General features: G+C 48.9%; 1 protein-coding gene across 1 annotated transcript; it reads right to left on the minus strand.

Annotated features, from left to right (window-relative positions):
* Positions 1–1115: 1115 nt before the first annotated feature.
* On the minus strand, positions 1116–22539 carry LOC117039690 (tyrosine-protein kinase ZAP-70). Its single transcript, XM_033136871.1, is given in 17 exon segments — positions 1116–1233; positions 1767–1879; positions 2617–2757; positions 3938–4130; positions 5576–5655; positions 5657–5779; positions 7336–7388; positions 7391–7506; positions 8392–8401; positions 9991–10039; positions 10278–10318; positions 12293–12374; positions 13531–13669; positions 15328–15403; positions 15406–15442; positions 15444–15488; positions 22131–22539. Coding segments are annotated over 17 exon segments (1818 nt in total). The 5' UTR covers positions 22533–22539.
* Positions 22540–23307: the final 768 nt, after the last annotated feature.

Here is a 23307-nt window from a genome sequence, read left to right on the forward strand (position 1 = left end):
GGGTCCCTCCCAACCCTACGATTCTGTGACTATGCAGAAATGGCAAAGGTGTCAGGAATATTAAGAGGTCAAAATGGTGAAATTTTTATAGAAGAATGGAGACCTCTCTCTCTTTTTTTGGAGTATTTGGAGCCAAATGAAATCGCAGGCAGGATTCGAGATCGGAGCAGCGAAAGAATAATGAAAAAGCAATTGTATTAGAGGGATCTGAGTTCGATTTATAATGCAGTAGAAAAGGGTGTGAACAGAAACACTGAGTTGGTTGCGGAGGGGGGGGAGAGTCAATACATGAAACAATGTAACTATTTAATTTGAAGTCCATTTGGAAAAACTAGGAAATTCAATAAAAAGTACATTATGTATAACAAAACAGGTAACTCTTGAACCTGATGACCTTTGGGGGGTCCCTTCCAATAAATTGTATTCTATGAAGGCTACTGGCCACAATCTCTTTGCTCTGCCTCCACAACCAGAGCCAGCAATGCTTCTGAACACCAGCTGCCGGAAACTGCAGGAAGGGAGGGGGCTCTGGCGCACGGATCCTGCCTGCATGGTGGCCATTGGCCTGATCCAGCAGGGAGCGGGAAGGGAGAAGGAAAACCTGGAGCCACTACTAGAATTTGGATCCACAGTGTGCAGTGTCTGTTGTACAGGAGGACTGCCAGTAGGGGGCACCAGAGTCAATGAAGAAGAGAAGAAGAAGAGTTTGGATTTGACATCCCGCTTTATCACTACCCGAAGGAGTCTCAAAGCGGCTAACAATCTCCTTTCCCTTCCTCTGTGAGGTGAGTGGGGCTGAGAGACTTCAGAGAAGTGTGACTAGCCCAAGGTCACCCAGCAGCTGCATGTGGAGGAGCGGAGACGCGAACCCGGTTCACCAGATTACGAGTCCTCCGCTCTTAACCACTGTGCAAAACGGAGGATGAGGGAGGAAGCTGAGAGGCAGGAGGGCTGGTTGTACAGAAGAAGGCAGGCAGTTGTGGGCCTGGGCGAGGGCAGACTGAGCTTGGTCTCCGCCAACTCTGGATTTGCAGCCGCAGAGAAACAGCGCAGCCTGCAAGGCATCCCTTTCCAAAGGGCGGAAAGATGTCTTGGCTGCAGAGGGTTTTGGGAGCTCAATCAGGCGTCGTTCTCGCTTTCTCCTCTTGCTTTTCCTCCGTCCGGGCGGCGATGCTGTAGTAATAGGTGCGGATGAGCGTCTCCACCGTGGAAAAGTCCGGCCGGTCTTCCCACCTGGGGAGGGAGGGGAACGGAGGGGAGAAAATAAAAGTGAGGGTTGAGGGTTCTGCGTATTTGTCAGTGAAATGTGAAGCTTGCAAAAGGGGCCGGCGTCCTGGAGGCTCGTACTTGCACTGACCTCTCCCCACCCTGCAGCAGGGAGTCCCGCACCTTAACTCCGTTCTGCACGAAGGAGCATTCCCCGTCTCAGATATCAGGTGCGGGTATTCCTCGGCTCACAGAGCGATCATTCTGTGATGTTATGGCAGTGGGGAAAGCTGTACTGTAACTTTTGAATAAATCTGAAGAAGTGTGCATGCACACGAAAGCTCATACCAAGAACTAACTTAGTTGGTCTCTAAGGTGCTACTGAAAGGAATTATTTTATTTTATTTTATTTTGAATAAATGTTTGTTTGTTTTAAAAAATAAAAGAATCCCAGATATTGGCCTGCCACCCCTGCAAGGTTTTTGAGAGGCCTCGACTAATTTAGAGCACTCAGCCAAGTCTGAGAAACCAAACCTTGTTTAACTGCAGAAGGGTCTTACTTGAAAGTCCAGCACTGCTGCATTAGCTTGTACATCTCCGGGGGGCATTTCGCGGGGCAATCCATCCTCTTCCCTTCCTCGAGGAATGTTATCACCTCCGGTCCTTTCATTTTCTAGTGGAATGGTGGCAGAGAAATTGACTGGTTTGTCTTAAGAGCAGAGAACCACAGAATCATACAGTTGAGTCATCTAGTCCAACCCCCTGCAATGCATACGATTAAGAGTCCCATGCTCTAAGAACAACAATAACAGGTAGGTAGCAAAAAAAACAAAATAAAATAAAAAATTCCTTCCAGTAGCACCTTAGAGACCAACTGAGTTTGTTCTTGGTATGAGCTTTCGTGTATCTGAAGAAGTGTGCGTGCACACGAAAGCTCATACCAAGAACAAACTTAGTTGGTCTCTAAGGTGCTACTGGAAGGAATTTTTTATTTTATTTTGTTTTAACAGCAGCAGCAGCAGCAGCAGCAGCAGCAACAACAACAACAACAACAACAACAACAACAACAACAACAACAACAACTGCATGGTAAATTTTATGACAGAATAAAAAAATATAGATAAATTTGATGAAATAAGAATAAACAGATTAAACAGGTAGATTCTTATGGATAGATAGATGGATTCTCGTGGAATCATAGAATTTTTGAGTTGGAAGGGACCCCCGAGGGTCATCTAGTCCAACCCCCTGCAGGTGCCGAAGCATGCAGTCCCCCCCCCAATCCAATTAGAAACCAGAGCAGACTCTGCTTAGTTTGCGAATGTGCTAGCAGTTTTATATATCGTGAGCCTGGTGAAATGTTGCAGGGTGCGGCCGGGCTCCCGCGTTACTCAGCTTAGTGGTGTTCACCTTGTAGGGTTTCTGTCCGTAGCTAAACGCCTCCCACATCGTGACGCCGTAACTCCAGACGTCGCTCTTGCTGGAGAACTTTCGGAAGAGCATGCATTCGGGGGCATACCACTTCAGTGGCCACTTCCCTGTTGTCTTGGCCTGCATCGAAAGGCACGGAAGAGGAGCACTGAAGAATCGCCAGGTAATGTGCATGGTGCAGAAGGAGAAGACTTGGGTGGACGACCCGCTTTCCCCCAAGCAGAGACAGGCCCCACCTTAGCCCAGCATCCTGTCCCTCATAGGGGCCAACCAAAGGCTTCCTCCCTCCTTTGTTCCCCACCATTCTAAGGTAGACTGCCTCTGCCCATGGAAGCTCTATTTTTAGCAGCCGTAAGAAACTCAGAGGAGCCTGGCTGCTGGATCTGGCCAAAGGGGGCCCATCCAGTCCACCCACCTATCTTTATGGCGTCCGACAATATGCCCCGACCTCTGAATGCAACGGCAGCAACTCTCCCCAGTTGAAATTCCCAACAGCTCATATCCAGAGGTAATTTCAATGGGCAAGACCTGGTTTTTATTCCATTTCTATCCCAGATTTTTTCCCAGGAACTCAAGATGGCATCCATGACTCTCCTTTGGCCCATTTTTATTCTTCTGAGGAACAATAAGAGACTGTGGCTCACCCCAAAGTCACCCGGCTAGCCTGATTGAGGGTTTGAACCCTGGTCCTGTTCTCCCAGGTCCTAGTTCATAACACCACCACCACCAACAACAACAACTTATTGCTTACACTCCAACCATGACGTATTTGGAGTCACCTCGATATAATCAAATGCCTTCTTGTTTTCTCATGATCTGGTTGAGCAGTCCTCTGCCCCCCTCAGATATCTCTAGGCTGGGCGATATAGCAATATATCGTCCAAAACCAGTTTGAGGTCCATATTGTGATATCGGTTTCATAGTTTTTGACCTGGCAATATATTGCAAATCATGGTGTGTGTGTGTGTGTGTGTGTGTGTGTGTGCTTTAAAAATAATCACAATGTGGGGGGAACTGTGAAGCCACCCAATGTCTCTATATAGCTCCATCCTTATTTCAGACTTTGAGATCAGTATATCAGTATATCGTGGTATTTAGCTTGTGATATATCACAAATTTGAAAACCAGCTCCATCCTTATTTCAGACATTGTGATATATCTCAATATATCACAATGTTTAGCTGCTTTATCACAATCTTTATTTATCACAATCTTGAAAACCAGATATCGCCCAGCCCTAATCTCAACCATTCTTGCATCTGACCTTCAGTGGATCCCCAACCCGTTTTTCATTTCTCACCAGGTAGTAGCTGTCATCAGCAGCCAGAGCTTTGGACAGCCCAAAATCACTGATCTTGGCGTAGTGTTGGTTGACCAGCAGAACATTCCGGGCAGCCAGGTCTCGGTGGACAAAGTTCTTCTCTTCCAAATATTTCATGCCAATGGCCACCTGGTGCATCAGCTCAACCACATTATTCACGGGGACTTCATCCCTAGGGGAAGGGGGGAAGAAGTTCTTCTACGGTTAAGGCATTGACGTAATGAGGGTTCCTGAGCTGGAGAAACCCATTTGCTTTGGAATAGGGAAGGGGAAACTTGTGTGTGTGTGTGTGTTTAAGATATAAAACAATAAAATCCAAACTCATGTATGAAAGAATGATAAAAATCAACATATCAAGAGAATAAGAAAAGAGAAAAACCAAGAGGGGGAAAGTGCGGGGGGGGACGACGACAAAAGAGATAAAGATAAAAGAAAAGTACCTCCACAACCCTTTCTGTCAATTGTTAGTACTAGGTAAGGTAAAGGGACCCCTGACCATTAGGTCCAGTCGCGGACGATCTGGGGTTGCGACGCTCATCTCGCTTTACTGGTCAAGGGAGCCGGCGTACAGCTTCCGGGTCATGGGCCAGCATGACTAAGCTGCTTCTGGCGAACCAGAGCAGCGCACGGAAACGCTGTTACCTCCCACCGGAGCTGTACTATTGATCTACTTGCACTTTTGACGTGCTTTGGAACTGCTAGATTGGCAGGAGCAGGGATCCGAGCAACAGGAGCTCGCCCCGTCGCGGGGATTCAAACCGCCGACCTTCTGATCAGCAAGCCCTAGGTAGGTTTAACCCACAGCGCCAGCCACTGTAGTTAGTACTACATTATATTATTTAATATAAACACTCCATGAAAATTTCTGGCTGTAATTAAAATTAGTTTTCATACTATTCTGCTAAATGGTATGTTGTGACATTTCTCTCCCAGGCCCAGCCTTCCTCTTTTGTCGCTTAAAAAGTCCAAAATGGAGAAAGTTCTTAGCCTGAGGAGTTCCAGGGAGTTATTACCTGTATTTTGTTTCATAGAATCAGAGTTGGAAGGGACCCCCAAGGGTCATCTAGTCCAACCCTCAGGGTCCCTTCCAGCTCGACAGTTCTATGACCTCAGAAACTCTCTTTCATTGGAGGTGTTCTAAACAGGGGCTGGGGGGGGGGGCACCTGCCAGGGATTCCTGAGCTGTGAGTCCTGCATTGCAGAAGGTGTCCCTCCCAGCTCTACAAATCTATGCTTCTAGGGTTAGTGGTATCCCCGTGGCTCAGACACCGTGGCTCATATCTCTCAGGAGCCAAGTATTCCATAGGGTGATCCCAATATCGCAAATCTCCCTCCTGGCTCAGATGACAGACCCCTCCCTTGCTGAACGTGACAAAGACATTTCTATTCCGGAAGGGGGTTGGACTGGATGACCCTCGGGGTCCCTTCCAAGCCTACAATTCTAAAGGAAGTCGCATTAGGTCTATTCGCAGCCCTTTTTATTCAATGGAGGAATTGCTTAATCGATCTGCCAATCCGCTTTCTGACCTTCTTTGGAGAAGAAGAGTTCTCCATAACCCTTGGAAATAAAGAACTGCCCGGGACCTACAGGTGTATTCGGCAGCGGGATCGACTCACTTCTTAGAGGAGAGGAATCTGTTGAGCGACCCTCCGGAGGCCATCTCCATCACCAGCATGAGCGCCTCTGCCTCGCAGACAGCCGATCATGCGCACGATGTGAGGGTTGTCCAGCTGGTGCATGAGCTGCGCCTCCTTCATCATGTCGTCCCTCTCGGCTTTCTCGTTCCCGCTTTTCAGGATCTTGATGGCCACGTCGATGTGCTTCCTAGGGAGGAGGGGAGCAGAGTTCATGGTGACGGGTGGCAGTTGGCATTGGCCTCTCAGAAGAAGCACTCCCTTCCACATGCTGGAGGTGGAGGGGGTGCCTCTATCTCCGACTTTGCAGAATGCCTCTTCTTAAGAGTCGGGAAAGGAGGCTGGGCTCTGAAATGACTCTTTGGAAGACTATTTGAAAGAGGAATTCCACCCAAACTGGAATAGTAATACTTTCCTGCTCCAAGAAGAGGCTTTCCCCAGTGTGGGGAATAATATGTGGAGGAATTATTAATTAATTAATTAATTAATTGTCCTGCTCTAAGAAGAGGCATTCCCCAAATACTGGAAATAACCACCGCCACCTATCTGACTGCGTTGCTTTCCCAATACAGGGCTGCCTTCAGATGTCTTTTAAAAGTTCTATAGGTGTGTTGTTGTTTTTTTTAAATCTCCTTGACATCTGATGGGACGGCGTTCCACAGGGCGGGCGCCACCACCGAGAAGGCCCTCTGCCTGGTTCCCTATAACCTCACTTCTTGCAGGGAGGGAACTGCCAGAAGACCCTCGGAGCTGGACCTCAGTGTCCGGGATGGACGATGGGGGGTGGAGATGCTCCTTCAGGTAAACAGGACTGAGGCCATTTAGGGCTTCAAAGGTCAGAACCAACACTTTGAATGGTGCTCGGAAATGTACTGGGAGCTGGTTTTTCAGGACTGGTGTTACATGTTCTTGGCAGTCACTCCCAGTCACCAGTGTTCTGGATTAGTTGTTGTTTCTGAGTCGCCTTCAAGGGTAGCCCCACGGAGAGCGCATTGCAGTAGTCCAAGCGGGAGATAACCAGAGCATGGACCACTCTGGTGAGACAGGGAGCAGGCAGGGAGGGTCTCAGATGGAGCTGGTAGACCAGGGGTCAGCAAACTTTTTTTTAGCAAGGGGCCGGTCCACTGTCCCTCAGACCTTGTGGGGGGCCAGACTATATTTTTTTGGGGGTGTGAATGAATTCCTGTTCCCCCAAAAATAACCCAGAGATGCATTTTAAATAAAAAGACACATTTACTCATGTAAAAACACACTGGTTCCCTGACCGTCTGCGGGCGTGGATCTGGGAAGGCGATTGGGCCGGATCTGGCCCCCAGGCCTTAGTTTGCCTACCCATGTGGCAGACGGCTGCCCTGGATGCAGAATTGACCTGTGCCTCGATGGACAGCTGAGAGTCCAAAATGACCCCCAGGCTGCACACCTGGTCCTTCAGGGCCACAGTGACCCCATTCAGGACCAGGGAGTCCCCCACACCTGCCCACCCCCTGTCCCCCCAAAACAGTACTTCTGTCTTGTCAGGATTCAACCTCAATCCATTATAAGGCAACATCCATTTTAAAATGGGGGGTGAGGGCTGGAATCTTACTTTGAGCCCCAAGTTCTGCATATAAAATCAACCCCCAGCATCTCCAGGTGCAGCTGGGATGATCCCTGCCTGACTCTCTGGAGAGCTGCTGCCAGTCAGTGCAGGCAATACTGAGGTCGCCGGATCACTGCTCTCGCTCACGGTGAGGCAAACTTACTTCTTCATTTTTGTAAACGCCTTTCCGGACGGAGCCGAAATTGCCTGCCCCAGCTCCATGTCCTCGACAATCAGGTTACTCCTCTTCAAGAATAGCTTCTTCTCCTTCAGCTCCTCGGGGTCACTGTAAGGGCTTTCGTAGCAGGACGTGTCCATGGGCAGGATCCGGCCCCTTTTTTCCACGGCCTGCACCCATCCCCAAGAGAACTTTGTTTTTAAATGAATTTTATCATTTTCATAGTCACATAACAAAGCAAAGCATTAAATTAAATCGAACATTGACTTCCCTTCCATTGTTCCTTCTGGTGACCCCTTGCTGCTGCATGCATGTGCCATCCACCATGTGTTTTCCCTTCCCGACGTATTTTTTACTGCTGAAATTACTCTAGTCCTGCTAACGTTCTAACCTGTTTGCAATGATTCTTCAAATATTCCACAAACATTTTCCAGTCTTCCTTAAGGTATCCTTCTTCCTGTTCTCTTATTCTGTTTGTTAAATTTGCTAATTCTGCATATTCCATCAATTTCGTCTGCCACGCCTCCTTTGTTCCCTCCCTCCCATTTCTGGGCATTCAGGTTGGCCTAGTTGCGTAAATAAACAGATTATTTCGATCTCTGGGGACATCTGACTCAGTTATTCCTAAGAGAAAGGCTTCTGGTCTTTTTATAAAAGACCTTTTATATATATATATATATATTATATATATATATATATATATATATATATATATATATATTCATTTCAGTATATATCATGACTGAGAAGCCCAATTTACATGGCCACCACATATGGTAGAATGTACCTTCTGTCTCTTTGGATTCCAGCAGGTATCTGATTCCCCTCCCCCAAGAGATCAAGGAGATGCTCACAGAGGGCTGAGAGTGAGTATTAGAATCATAGAATCCTAGAGTTGGAAGAGACCCCAAGGGCCATCCAGTCCAACCCCCTGCCAAGCAGGAAACACCATCAAAGCATTCCTGACAGATGGCTGTCAAGCCTCCGCTTAAAGACCTCCAAAGAAGGAGACTCCACCACACTCCTTGCAGCAAATTCCACTGTCCAACAGCTCTCACTGTCAGGAAGTTCTTCTCATGTTTAGGTGGAATCTTCTTTCTTGTAGTTTGAATCCAATTGCCCTGTGTCCGCTTCTCTGGGAGCAGCAGAAACAACTTTTTACCCTCCTCTATATGACATCCTTTGATATATTTGAACATGGCTATCATGTCACCCCTTCACCTTCTCTTCTGCAGGCTAAACACACCCAGCTCCCTAAGCCGTTCCTCATAAGGCATCGTTTCCAGGCCTTTGACCAGTTTGGTTGCCCTCCTCTGGACACCTTCCAGCTTGTCCGTATCCTCCTGAACTGTGGTGCCCAGAACTGGACACAGTACTCCAAGTGAGGTCTGACCAGAGCGGAATACAGTGGTACTATTACTTCCCTTGATCTAGACGCTATACTCCTATTGATGCAGCCCACAATTGCATTGGCTTTTTTAGCTGCTGCATCACACTGTTGACTCATGTCAACTTAATCTTGAAACAATGTTGCAGGTGGTATTTAACACCAAATAAACTGGTCAAATACATAGAAATGTGTCAAGTAAATGTTGGAATGTCAGCAGACAGAAGGGTTATTCCTCCATATGTGGTGGGCATGCACAAAATCTAAAGGCTTTTAGGAAATTATCTATAATGAAATGAAGAAAATTTTTAAATGAGCCGTTCCCAAAAGACCAGAAGATTTTCTTATAGGGATAATAGGGACAGAGGTTTCAAAGAAGATGACCAAATTATTTATGTATGTGACAACAGCAACTAGAATATTATAACCACAGAATGGAAAGAAGAGAAAGTAACAACAACAACAACATCAAAGGAGGATTGCCTTTTGAAAGTAACAGACGTTGTGGAAATGGCAAAGCTGACAGCGAAATTAAGAGATCCAAATTAAGAACTTTTCATAGAAGAATGGAGGCCTTTTGTGGACTATTTAAAAATATTATAGCAAAGCAGTGGAAGAAAAAATGATAAAATGATTGCAGTAGATGAAGTTGGTGTAATTCTCACCTCTTTCTTCTTTTCGCACTTAAAGAAACAATTAGTAGAGTGAATTATTTCCTAGATGCAAAGTTAAAAACGTCCTTTTCAAACAGTTCCTTTGTTGTAGTGCCACCAGTGGCCACAGGGTGGTGCTGTTGCTGTGGATTCTTTTAGATTTTGTTGTGATTTATGTGGGAATCATTTGGTTTGGTTGTGTGTTTTTTAACACTTCATTTATTATTAGTCATGGACTACTTTTGTTATCTTGTAGTTATGAATTTTCTTCATGTTCTAAGCTGCTTTGAGCATGGTTCATAGAATCCTGGAATCCTGGAATTGTAAGGTAGGGAGAGACCCCCAAGGGTCATCTAGTCCAACCCTTGCAATGCAGGAATCTCAGCTAAAGCATCCAGGACAGGTGGCCATCCAGCTCTGCTAAAACCTCCAGGGAAGGAGAGTCCACAACTGTGGGGAGGCAGCACATGAATAAAATTATGTGTGTGTGTAGAGAGAGAGGAGAAATGCCTAAAATTTGGACCAGTGACTTACCAAGAACATATAAAACCACAACAATTCACCTTGGGGTGCCGGTTTATTCCCTTGCCCTTTACTCACCGATGGGGTCAGGTGTGTAACCATCAGAGTTTTGTGATACGAGTCTCCGCTGAGCCTGGCAAGGAAACATGGAATCATGGAATTGCAGAGTTGGAATTCACCCCTTGCAGATGCAGGATTGTTTCAGTGCAGAGATTGACTCAATGGGATTTCCCTGGCCGCTGATGGAAGCCACGGCTGATCTCTCACCCAGGACATGCGTGTCCCCCAGTCCTTAAACAGACCCTGAAAGGCGGTACCCAACTGTGACAATTTGAGAGGAAGCCAAAGAAAGAGCCACTACTTACGAACGCAGACGGGTGGGCCGGTGGGGCAGGTGTCACGGTTTCTGGAAACAAGAGGAAAGAGTTTGCTTAGGTGACATCTGCAAAGGACAAGCCTGAGCTATGGTCCTTCTAGTTCCCTCGTGCACAAACAAACAAAGCCGCCAAGCTTCCAGACCTCATGAACCTTGCTTGGAAGGAACTAGGTGGAAAGAAGATACAGTCCCAACCAAGAAAGAGTGGCAGATAAAATTAATGGACTATTAACTGGCAAACGTACGGGAAGAATTAGAAACCAGGGAGAAGTAACTTTTAATGAAGAATGGGGAAGCATATTATCTATTGGAAAAACTATTGGGGGGAAACTAAACTCATTAGCAGGACTAATGAGGATGTCATATAGAGGAGGGAGAAAGGTTGTTTTCTGCTGCTCAGAGAAGCGGACACGGAGCATTGGATTCAAACTACAAGAAAGAAGATTCCACCTAAACATTAGGAAGAACTTCCTGACAGTAAGAGCTGTCCGACAGTGGAATTTGCTGCCAAGGAGTGTGGTGGAGTCTCCTTCTTTGGAGGTCTTTAAGCGGAGGCTTGACAGCCATCTGTCAGGAATGCTTTGATAGTGTTTCCTGCTTGGCAGGGGGTTGGGCTGGATGGCCCTGGTGGTCTCTTCCAACTCGATGATTCTATGATTCTATGATTCTATGACTGATGTAGAACTTGTAGTAAAAAATGGGAAATAAGGAACAGTTACAGATTTAGTAAAATTGTGGTTATCTAGTCTTATTAACTTATATGCAGAATTCATCATGCGCAAGGCTGGACTGGATGAATCCCAAACTGGAATTAAGATGCTGGAAGAAATATCAACAACCTCAGATATGCTGATGACACAACCTTGATGGCAGAAAGTGAGGAGGAATTAAAGAACCTTTTAATGAGGGTGAAAGAGGAGAACGCAAAATAGGTCTGAAGCTCAACATCAAAAAACTAAGATCATGGCCACTGGTCCCATCACCTCCTGGCAAATAGAAGGGGAAGAAATGGAGGCAGTGAGAGATTTTACTTTCTTGGGCTCCATGATCACTGCAGATGGTGACAGCAGTCACGAAATTAGAAGACGCCTGCTTCTTGGGAGGAAAGCAATGAGAAACCAAGACAGCATCTTAAAAAGCAGAGACATCACCTTGCCGACAAAGGTCCGTATAGTTCAAGCTATGGTTTTCCCAGTAGTGATGTATGGAAGTGAGAGCTGGACCATAAAGAAGGCTGATCGCCAAAGAATTGATGCTTTTGAATTATGGTGCTGGAGGAGATTCTTGAGAGTCCCCAGACTGCAGGAAGATCAAACCTATCCATCCTTAAGGAAATCGACCCTGAGAGCTCACTAGAAGGACAGATCCTGAAGTTGAGGCTCCAGTACTTGGCCACCTCATGAGAAGAGAAGACTCCTAGAAAAGACCTGATGTGGAAAGATGAGGGCACAAGGAGAAGGGGACAACGGAGGATGAGATGGCTGGACAGTGTTCTCAAAGCTACCAACATGAGTCTGACCAAACTGCGGGAGGCAGTGAAGGATAGGCGTGCCTGGCGTGCTCTGGTCCATGGGGTCACGAAGAGTCGGACACGACTCAACGACTCAACAACAACAACAACACAACAAGTCTTTTATATATTGTATGTGTTTGGATTACTGTATCAATGTATTTGGATGACTTTGTATGGTTTTACTGTTTTGTGCCAATAAAGGGTATTTACAAGTAAGAATTAGAATCATTAAGGAGATTTGGGGGTTAGGGGGGAGTTATAACATCAGAATCCACAAAAGGAGGGAGGGAAGTCCAAGGGGATATGGGTATTGTTTTGCTTTGCTTTTTAATTGGTGCTTGAAAATTCATATATATTTTTTAAAGAAACTGGGCCGTATTTAACAAAGTCAATAAATTTAAAAAAGCAACAACCCAAAAAATCCCAACAACTCTGAATTGCACCTGAAAGAAGTTACAATATTTTCCAAGTCACAAATATTGGGGTTTCACCTGTTGGCATATCCGGATTCGGCGCAATTTCCTTCAAATAATAGATCAGGCCATCCGGTTTCAGTTTGAGATATTCCACGAGCTGCAGATAGGAAGGGAGGAGAAGAAGATTAGAAGCCCAAAAACAGAGAGAGAATTTTTTTAAAAATTCCACGCTCCCTTTTGCTCGGATCCCAAGATCTCCTTGGAGACAGCAAGACGAAATATGGGGGAAGCGTTCCTCCACAACAACAGTAGATTTCATGAATGCAAGGGCCACATTCCTTTCTTGGCAGCCTCTTAGGGGGCCACACGCCAGCAGTGGGCGGAGCCAGTGGGAAAAGCGGGCGGAGTCACAGGCTATACCTGAGTACAGCAGGATAATTTCCGCCCACGCTCAGCCTGCTTTGAGGTTTTATTTGCACAACCGAGCAGAATATAATTTTAGGAAATTAACACACAACACCCCACTGTCCTCCATTCAGTTCCAGCTAGGAATATACACATCTTTCCTCTCCAACACCCCTCACTTTCCCCACTTATTTTACTCTGTATCACTTTATTTATTTATAATCGAAATTATTTCAATAAAATATAATATTAGAAGGAAGGGGCGAAGCAAAGCCAGGGAAGGGTGCGTCCTGGGGAGGTTTCTGAGGTCCACACTGAGTGCTCCTGAGGGCCGCATATCATCCATGGTGGTTGATGCATGACTGATACCCCTGCCATGTCACCAACGTGCCTCTAAAACCCCTCCAATCCGCAGAGCCGTCAAGAAAACTTCCACTGGACCTATTCAGTCTTGTTGCTGTTTCCCCCCCCCCCCCGTCTCTACATGGCTATTAGTCATGCTGATGAGTGGAAGCTACAATAAATGGTCCACTTCCATGACACTCCATTGGGTTCCCCTGCCCATCTGGTTTTCTGTTCGTCTCCCTCGACAGCCACCACACATGCTCAGTCCAAATGGGTCTGCTTTGGGGGCTCCCCCTCCCTTTTAGGTGTCCACCCATCCTCCCCCACCGGCAAAACTTGTACCCCTGCAAACCTTGTGGCTTGCCCATGTTTGCTGACACCTTCTTGGGTGGCAGTGCCATCTTCCCTAAAACAATAGAATAAACCCCATTTCAGGGGGTTGGGCTAGATGACCCTCAGGGTCCCTTCCAACTCTGCAGTTTGATGATTCTCTTCTCTTCGCTGCAATGCAGGCAATCCGAGAAGGAGGAGGGTCTCCAGCCCCACGCACTCACACAACCCACCTGCCACAGCGTATCAAACTTGGTTCCGTCTTCCACCGAATATTTTCCTGCTTTGTCCTGTCCGATCCGGTAGTGATAAACCGTCTTTCCGTAGACGAGGGACAGAGCGTAAGAGCCGTTCTCCTTTTTCTCTCTCAGCCTGGAGGGAATGGCATGGAAGTTGTCAGGATCCGCTCTGTTCCTGCTTAAGGGGCACCTGATTTTTCTCCAAGGGGCCTGGCGAATGTGTCCATTTTCTGTTTCTCATCCTTCCAATCTCAGCTTCCCTATGCAAAGCAGGGTCCCCTGAGATAATGCAACTTTGTATGATATTTGCACAGATGTGTGTCTTTTTATGGGCAGGTTGCTGCTATATAGGCACACATCTGGGGGACGGCATTGCAAAATTCAGAGAATTGCCAATTGTGAGGGGTGGCTGTTTTGCATTCTGCATAGGGTTTCAAAAATTACGAATCAGGGAAGTTTGCCTTTTGAGGCAAAACGAGCTTAATTTATACCCTGGCAACAAACAGAATTGCAGAGTTGGGAGGGAACCCAAGGTTCATCTAGTCCAGGCATCCCCAAACTGCGGCCCTCCAGATGTTTTGGACTACAACTCCCATGATCCCTAGCTACAAGGACAGGGTCAGGGATGATGGGAATTGTAGTCTCAAAACATCTGGAGGGCCCGAAGTTTGGGATGCCTGATCTAGTCCAACCAATTAGCTACATTAGTTACAAGTAGCAATTAACAAGAGCAAACTCTGGGTAGCTTCCAACATATATAAAACGTTAAAAAACAGTGACATTAAAAAAAACTTCCTATCCAGGGCTGCCTTCAAATGTCTTCTACGGTTGTCTTTATCTCCTTGGCTTGGGGTCTCATAACTAATCATACCCTCCAATATTTCTGCAATGAAATAGGGACGTCCTAAGGAAAGCGGGACATTCCAGGATCAAATCAGAAACTAGGACAGCTTTTGTAAATCTGGGTCTGTCCTGGAAAATAGGGACACTTGGAGGGTCTGTTAGTACCGGGCAGAAATGGAACTGCAGCAGAGCCAACAGTGGCAACGCTGGGTCGGAATGGAAGTGGATGCTTTCTGACACCCTTACGGGGAGGTGGGCTTGGGTGAAATGGCCTCGCGGGCCAAATGAGGAGACTGGGGGCTCCTCACCCCTCCTGTGGGACATTAGGACGGCAAGTTCCTGGACTCGGCCATTCCAACTCCTTCGCCCTGGTCGATAGATACCCCCGAATCTGCAAAGCGAGGCAGATGGGTGCCCCAACCACAGGAAGACGACAGACAACTTTGGGGAGGAAACAACGCAGCAACGAGAGGAAATTGTGGGCGCATCGAGGACAGAGCGCAGGGAAGCCATTTTGGGGGGAGATTGGAAGAAGAAGAAGAAGAGTTTTGGATTTGATATCCCGCTTTTCACTACCCGAAGGACGTCTCAAAGCGGCTCACATTCTCCTTTCCCTTCCTCCCCCACAACAACACTCTGAGGTGAGTGGGGCTGAGATACTTCAGAGAAGTGTGACTAGCCCAAGGTCACCCAGCAGCTGCATGTGGCAGAGCGGAGACGCGAACCCGGTTCCCCAGATTACGAGTCTACCACTCTTAACCACTACACCACACTGGCTTGAATGTGTTTTAATTTGTGGTTGATTTCGTTAAAATTTGGGAGATCGATAGAATGATTTGGAAGAAGAAGAAGAAGAAGAAGAAGAAGAAGAAGAAGAAGAAGAAGAAGAAGAAGAAGAAGAAGGAAGAAGAAGACAGACAGGAAGCTTTGCCCTGATAACGTGCTTACAAGAATTTCCCATCAGGCTGTGAACCGGAGTAGAGCCTGCTTTCTGCTTGCGCTCGAGTGATGGGGCCGTGGTACAGGGCATCTTCTCGTGGGCTTTGGTGGCCAGAAGTTTCTCCCACCTGGGGGGCCTGGCTGATGATGGCCTGCTCGAGGGTGTCCCCCTACGAAGAAGGAAGAGGAGAGAACAGAGACTCTATTGCCTTTCTGGGAATATTTAACTTCCCCAGACAAGCTGCGACTGGTGGGGGGAATTCTCAGCCTCCCATTTAACCCAGGTGGTTCCTACACAAGAGCAGCACTCAACGCCTGTATGCTGGAGATGGAAGGAACTGCCTTTTGTAATTCTACGTTGTCCTAAACTAGGGTGTTATGTACTGAGTGAATAGGATCCAAACTGCAGCAGGCTGATTGGTCCTAGAACAATAGGATTGAGATTGCAGCAGTCTGACTGGTCTCAGAACAATAGGATTGAGATTGCAGCAGTCTGACTAGTCCCTGAACATAGGATTGAGATTGCAGGAGTCTGATTGGTCTGCAGGAGCCACCCAATCCAGCTCCAGGTGGAAGTGAATCCGCACTCTGATTGGCATACAGGAGTATCCCGGAATTAGCCAATCACGTGGGGCCCATTGTGTAAATAGTGTATATAAAGCAAACGTTTTGGGGGAACTACATTCCTCACTACTATGAGCTGAATAAAGAGCATGAAAATCACACTGGACTCCGAGTATCTTTCACTGGCGACGAAGGTGGGATCCCGCTGAGCTGACTGCCACACACAGCACCGCAGCAACGCCACCTGCCGCACAGCTGCCTCGCACCGTGTATCCAGGCTTCAGCTCCGGGTCCCAAGGAACTCAAGATGGCAACGGACAGCAGCTTCTCGCCATTCAACCCAGCATCAGGAGACTGGGAAGGATACGCCACCCGTTTCACCTTTCTTCTAGAAGCTAAAGGGGTCACCAACGATGCCAAGAAGAGGGCGATATTCTTCAGCGTCTGCGGAGAGGAGACATTCGAAATCGCCCGGGCTCTCCTTGCGCCTGATGATGTCGCTACCGTTCCTTACAAAACAATAGTGGAACGGCTGAAGGGGCACTTCTCGCCACAGCCCTCGGTGGTGGCTCGTCGAAATGCCTTCTATGCAAAGCGGCAAGCCCCTGGGGAAACCATAACGGGGTTTGTGACCTCCCTCCGCCAAGCCGCTCGGTTCTGCAACTTCTCAGAGTTGGAGAACATGCTGCGTGACCGCCTCGTCGGTGGCCTGAGTGACGAGAAGCTGCAACGACGCCTCTATGCCAAGAAGGACCTAACATTCCAGGTCGCTCTGGAGGAGGCCCTGGCAACAGAAGCCGCCGAGAGGTCGATGCAAGAGGCACGGCCGAGCGTGCCGTCCCAACCAAGGGTCCACCACGAGGACCTCATCGACGATTCAGGATCAGACAGGGAGGAGGTGCACAGAGTACAGCGGCGCACTCAAGCCGTGCACACACCACAGCTGCCTCGACCAGAAGGAGGGAACTGCGCAAGCTGCGGGGAGAATCACGAGAGGAGGACCTGCCGTTTCCGCAATGCCGAGTGCAGGCAGTGCAGAAAATCAGGCCACATCGCCCGGGTGTGTCGGGCTCGGCCCATCCGACGCCAGGCATCAGATGACCGCCCCAAGAGCCCCAGGTCCCGGGGCCCAACGCACCAAGGCAACTCGACGGAGACCACGGACTACCAGGTATACCAGTTGCCCCACCCTAACATAGAGAAAATTTATGTAGAGGTACAGATAGAGGGGGCCCCGTGCCGCATGGAGCTGGACACAGGTTCAACCCTATCCATAATCTCGGCACGGACTTTAAGAAAACTGTGCCCTAGTGGGGGTCCCAAACTCAGGCCAGCCCCATTCACCCTCCGGGACTTCCAGAAACGTAAGGTCCCCACAATGGGGGTGGGGACCTTCAGGGTGCAATATCGAGGGCGGACACGGCAACTGGACTTGCTCGTGGTCAAGGGCTCCTACGTTAGCTTACTGGGATTGGCATGGTTTGGACCACTGGGGCTAGCCGTCACCGGGGTGAACCGCACTAGCTTACAAGTGGATGTGGACGCCATATGCAAGGAGTTTCCGGCAGTTTTCGATGGGAAATTGGGACAGTATACGGGCCCCCCCATTGCCCTACAGCTGGACCCCGCAGTACGACCTGTCAGGCTCAAGGCCCGCCGGGTCCCGTTCGCCCTGAAACCCCGTATAGACGAGGAATTGGACCGGCTTGTGGAGCAAGGAGTGCTGGAGCCTGTGCCTAATGCCACCTGGGAAACCCCGATCGTCACACCCGTCAAGCCTAATGGTTCGGTCCGCATCTGCGCAGACTACAAATGTACCATAAACAAGGCCCTCATGGCCCACGCATACCCAGTGCCAGTGGTCAGCCATGTCCTCGCCACCCTGGCTGGGTCAAAATTTTTTGGCAAGCTGGACTTGGCCCAAGCCTATCAACAGCTGCCAGTAGATGAAGCCACAGCAGAGGCACAGACGATTGTGACACACAGGGGAGCATTCAAGGTAAAGCGGCTGCAATTCGGTGTCAGCGTGGCACCAGGCATATTCCAGAATCTAATGGACTCGCTGCTTAAAGGGATTCCTGGCGTCACCCCCTTCTTTGATGATGTGTTGATTGCCGGGCCCACGGCAGAGGAGTTTGAGGACCGCCTTCGCACCGTTCTGCACCGTTTCCAGATGGCGGGTCTCAAGGTGAAGCGGGAAAAGTGTCTACTAGGAGTGCCTCAGGTGGACTTTCTGGGATTTATGGTGGATGCAGAAGGGGTCCACCCGACTGGGGACAAGGTACGGGCCATTTGTGATGCTCCAGCGCCCAAGGGCAAGACTGAACTTCAGGCCTTCTTGGGGCTATTGAACTTTTACCATGCCTTCCTTCCCCATAAGGCAGCAGTAGCAGAGCCCCTACATAGACTCCTGGACAAGCGGGCCCCTTGGGTGTGGGGCCAGCGCCAGGAGGCCGCATTCCAGGCAGTCAAGGACTTGCTCGTCTCAAACTCGGTCTTGGCACACTTCGACGAGAGGCTGCCGGTGGTGCTAGCATGCGACGCCTCACCCTACGGCATCGGCGCTGTCCTTGGACACCAACTCCCAGATGGAAGAGAGGTGCCAGTGGCATACTTTTCCCAGACACTCACCGCAGCCGAGCGGAACTACTCGCAAATCGACAAGGAAGGTCTGGCAATCGTGAAGGGAGTAAAAAAATTCCATGATTTCTTGTACGGGCGGCCCTTTACCGTGGTGACTGATCACAAGCCGTTGCTTGGTTTGTTTGCCCCCGAAAAGCAGACCCCCCAAGTGCTGTCTCCTCGCGTCCTCAGGTGGTCAATTTTCCTTGCCGGCTACCAGTATGCACTGATTCACCGCCCTGGGAAAGCGATGGGCCATGCAGACGCCCTCAGCAGACTACCACTACCAGAAACTGGCCCCGACCCAGCACCCGCACAAGAGGTTATGAGCCTGGAGCTGCTTCCCGACCGCCCTATTCAGGCACAAGAAGTTGCACACCATTCCAAGAAAGATAGGGTCATCTCCCGGGTCCTGGACTGGGTGTGGAGGGGATGGCCCAGCAGCAGCCCCGGGCCAGAATTCGCTGGCTACACAACCCGTAAACATGAACTGTCGGCCCACAAGGGGTGCCTGTTATGGGGAAGCAGGGTCGTCGTGCCTGAGCCCCTTCGCAAAAGGGTCCTTGCAGCCCTACACGAGACACACCCAGGGGTAGTGAGAATGAAGGCCCTCGCCAGGAGTTATGTATGGTGGCCAGGGATTGACGGAGAGATAGAGACCTGGGTCAAACACTGCCAGGCCTGCCAAGAATCCCGCCCAGATCCCCCAAGGTCCCCAGTGCAGTCCTGGGAGTCCGCCCGAGCACCATGGTCACGCCTGCACATGGACTTTGCGGGGCCCTTCCAGGGGAAAACATTCTTCATAGTGGTGGACTCCTACACCAAATGGCTGGAAGTCGCACTGGTACCATCCACTTCTACGTCCGCAGCCATCCGGGTACTACGCAGGCTGTTTGCAACCCATGGACTCCCTGACACTCTCGTCTCAGACAACGGAACCGCATTTACGTCAGAAGAATTCCAGACCTTCACAGCGCAGAATGCCATCCGCCACATCCGCTCAGCACCATTCCACCCTGCCACCAATGGCCAAGCAGAGCGCATGGTGCGGACCACCAAGGACACCCTACGCCGCATGACGCAAGGGGACTGGGAGTACCGCCTTGCCACATTCCTTCTAGCACAGCACAGCACCCCCAGCTCAACGACTGGCCGGAGCCCCGCTGAACTACTAATGGGCCGGCGCCTCGCAATCAGACTGGACCGCCTCCACCCTGACAGAGCTCAGGATGAGGTAGTGGTGGGGGAAGGCAGGAACCCCCGGACCTTTGTGGCCCAGGATCCAGTGTACGCAAAGAATTTTGGGGCAGGCCCGGCATGGGTACCCGCCACAGTCACCAGGGTGACGGGCCCCGTGTCATACGAGGTGCTAACAGAGGGGGGGCAATGCTGGCGCCGCCACTGCGACCAGCTACGGCGACGATTCCCAGGAGAAAACCAGGAGGAGGACAGGTCAGAGGAGTCCCAAGGGAACAGTGGGGCATTGAGACCCGTAGAGCAGGAGGGGCCGGCAGGGGAGGCAGAATCAGTAAATACTGAGAGGACCCGTGAGGCCGAAAGGGCACCGGAACCAGAGCCACGACAGAGCGAGCTGGTTGCGCCAGACCAAACAGCCCCATCACAACCAGCAGCCTTGGAACACGAGCCTGAACCAGAACCCCTGACCAGGGAACAGCCCAGGCCGCAACGCACACGTAGGCAGCCAGCGTACCTTGAGGACTATGGATGCAACCTCCCAGGCAGGACTGGAACTTAGAGGGGAGGGGTGTTATGTACTGAGTTGAATAGGATCCAAACTGCAGCAGGCTGATTGGTCCTAGAACAATAGGATTGAGATTGCAGCAGTCTGACTGGTCTCAGAACAATAGGATTGAGATTGCAGCAGTCTGACTAGTCCCTGAACAATAGGATTGAGATTGCAGGAGTCTGATTGGTCTGCAGGAGCCACCCAATCCAGCTCCAGGTGGAAGTGAATCCGCACTCTGATTGGCATACAGGAGTATCCCGGAATTAGCCAATCACGTGGGGCCCATTGTGTAAATAGTGTATATAAAGCAAACGTTTTGGGGGAACTACATTCCTCACTACTATGAGCTGAATAAAGAGCATGAAAATCACACTGGACTCCGAGTATCTTTCATAGGGGTTCCCAAAGTGGGTGGTACGGTCTCCCGGAGGGCAGTGGGATTACTTGGAGGGGGTGCACTCAGAGGAAAGGGGGTTCTGGAAGTGTAAATGACTATCTAGTGGCATAGAAATGTAGAGTTTCATAATTTTTGACCTGGCAATATACTGCTAATCATGATGTGTGTGTGTTTGTGTGTGTGTGTGTGCTATGCAAAAATATTGATGCGGGGAAAACTGTAGAGCCAGTTAATGCCTCTACCCAGCTTCATCCTTAATTCAGACATCGTCAAAACAAAATAGAATAAAAACTTCTTTCCAGTAGCACCTTAGAGACCAACTAAGTTTGTTCTTGCTAAGAGCTTTCGTGTGCATGCACACTTCTTCAAACATCGTGATATATCACGACGTTGGAAACCAGATATCTCCCAGTCCTGCTTTGTGATAGCCTCCAATAGGAAAAGAAGGGCGTTTATCTCCAATGGAATGCAAAAAAAAATGGATATGAGAAGCTGTAACTCAATAATGAAGACTGAACATTGAAAGGAGATAATCTGGTTTGCATATGGAAATGAAAAGGGTCTGCGCAAACAGGCAAAGGCTGAAAACTAAGAGAATGAATCTACACACGTACTTCTCCATTGCTGCTTTTATAGGGCTTTACGGAATGAACTTATCTCTCCGCTATTATGTGAGTCTCCTGGATGTCCCGAAGAACACTACGCCCATTGGCTCCTCTCAGATGCCAACCCTAAGGTCACAGCTGCGGTGGCAAAGTTCTGTGCTGTCGCTATTAAGCTTCGGTCCGCACAATTAGGTGGCTCCTGATCCTTCTTTTGATTTAAGTATTATAATAATCTGAATTGTTGATTTTTTAATTAATTTCCAAATTTATTCTTTTAAAGCAATAATTATTAATTTTAATGTACTTTAATTTTAATACGGCCAACCCCTTTTAGATCAAATCTCAGATCAATTTTAAATTGCATTTATTATTGATTCTGTATGTGTCTTTTTTTGTGTGTGTGTGCTGGTCGTTGACCGTAATAAAGAATCTACACACAAGTTGGAAAGAGGAACAAAATTACTACAACCTCACTTCTTATTATTTGGTGTAATTGTGTTTTATCCGTATGCAGGAGTCAGTAAAAGGACAGCTGAGGGATGAGAATTTTGCTTAACAAAATGGATGTTAAGCAGAAATAAATCTGTAAAATGTAGCATGTAATAGGGGCATGTAATAGCAGCATATAAAAGGGGATTAATTTGAATATACCTGAGAGAGTGGGAAACCAGTTTTTTTTGGGGGGGGTTAAATCACCTTTAATTAATTTGGATGTGTTATAAATTTGAAAATGAGTAAAAATTAATTGGCAAAAAAAAGTTGCTGCTCTTTTTGACGTTTCCCCCCGTGTCCTCCGGTGCCACTCCATATTCCGCTGGCCGCAATGTTTCCCCTCTGCTGCCCCCAACCGCAGGAAAGGCCCCGATTCTGCCCGTACCTCCAGCTGCCACGTCTGCCGGATATATTCCCGCACCATGTTCTCTCGGATGGAGTCGAAGATGCCCGGCTGGGGTTCGAGGCCGCTGGGGCGGTTGCACGGCCTCTTGAGCGGGCAGCAGAGCCCGTCGGCATCCTTGGAGTAGAACTCGCAGAGCTCCTCGGGGCCGCAGTGCGCCTTGGCACCCGCGATGGCGAAGGTGCCGTTCATCAGCCGCTCGATGGGGTAGTGGTGGAACTGGAGGTTGTGGGTGACCGACAGGACGTAGCCCCCCAGGCTGCGGAGGCACTGGCGGAGCAGGAAGAGGCCGTCCATCATCCCGCCCAGCTTGAGATGCTCCTCAGCGTCCGAGCGAGAGATGCTCCCGTAGTAAAAGGGCAGGTGGGCAGCCGGGTTGGGCATCGTGCGGCAGGTCCTGGGGCAGCCCAAGCCGTGGTCATAGGATGATCAGGGAAACACCTGGGAAACAGGAGCAGGCAGGGATCATTATTACTATTCCATATTGTGTTAAATTTCAACAATGTTATGTATTGAAGTTCTCACCCTAGGCCACTAGGGGTGTGTGTGTATATAGTTCATTCTGCTGCAGTTTTCACTCAGGTCCGCACATGCAAATGAGGGATTGAAAAGTGACGTTCAGGGATTAGGTAACTACAGAAAGTTGTTACCGTTGCTTGTAGCTGAGTTCTATATAAGCAGGCTGCTGAGCCCTTCAGCTCACTTCTGTTCCAGCCTGAGAATAAACAAGAGCTGCTTGGAAATCACTGTGTCGTCTGCTGTGTCCACCCACTACTTAACAAACAACAACAAAATTACGCATGCAGTTCCGTGCAGCTTGGTTCTGTTTATTGTGTTTACTTCACGCATAAAAATAATAATAACAAGAATTCTGCTGCTGACAGTGGTTTACATTTTTGCTCCCTGACCATTAGGGGATAAATCATTTCCCATTGTGGGATGTAAAACGCAGGAGCAGTCAAACACAACCTTGCTAGAGTGGACACAGAAGGGGAACTCTAGGCCAGCAAAGTCGGAACTCGCTGTTTCCCCTGGGCTGGGATGGACTTCCTCTGTGTAACTGGAGATGGGTGTGGTCTCACCTGGGCAGGTTAACACAAAACCACAGGGGCCACACTCCATCTTCCTCTTTTGGACCACACTTCAGCCAAGAGAACAC

This window comes from Lacerta agilis, chromosome 18, assembly GCF_009819535.1.
Source record: "Lacerta agilis isolate rLacAgi1 chromosome 18, rLacAgi1.pri, whole genome shotgun sequence".
NCBI classification, from domain to species: Eukaryota; Metazoa; Chordata; class Lepidosauria; order Squamata; family Lacertidae; genus Lacerta; species Lacerta agilis.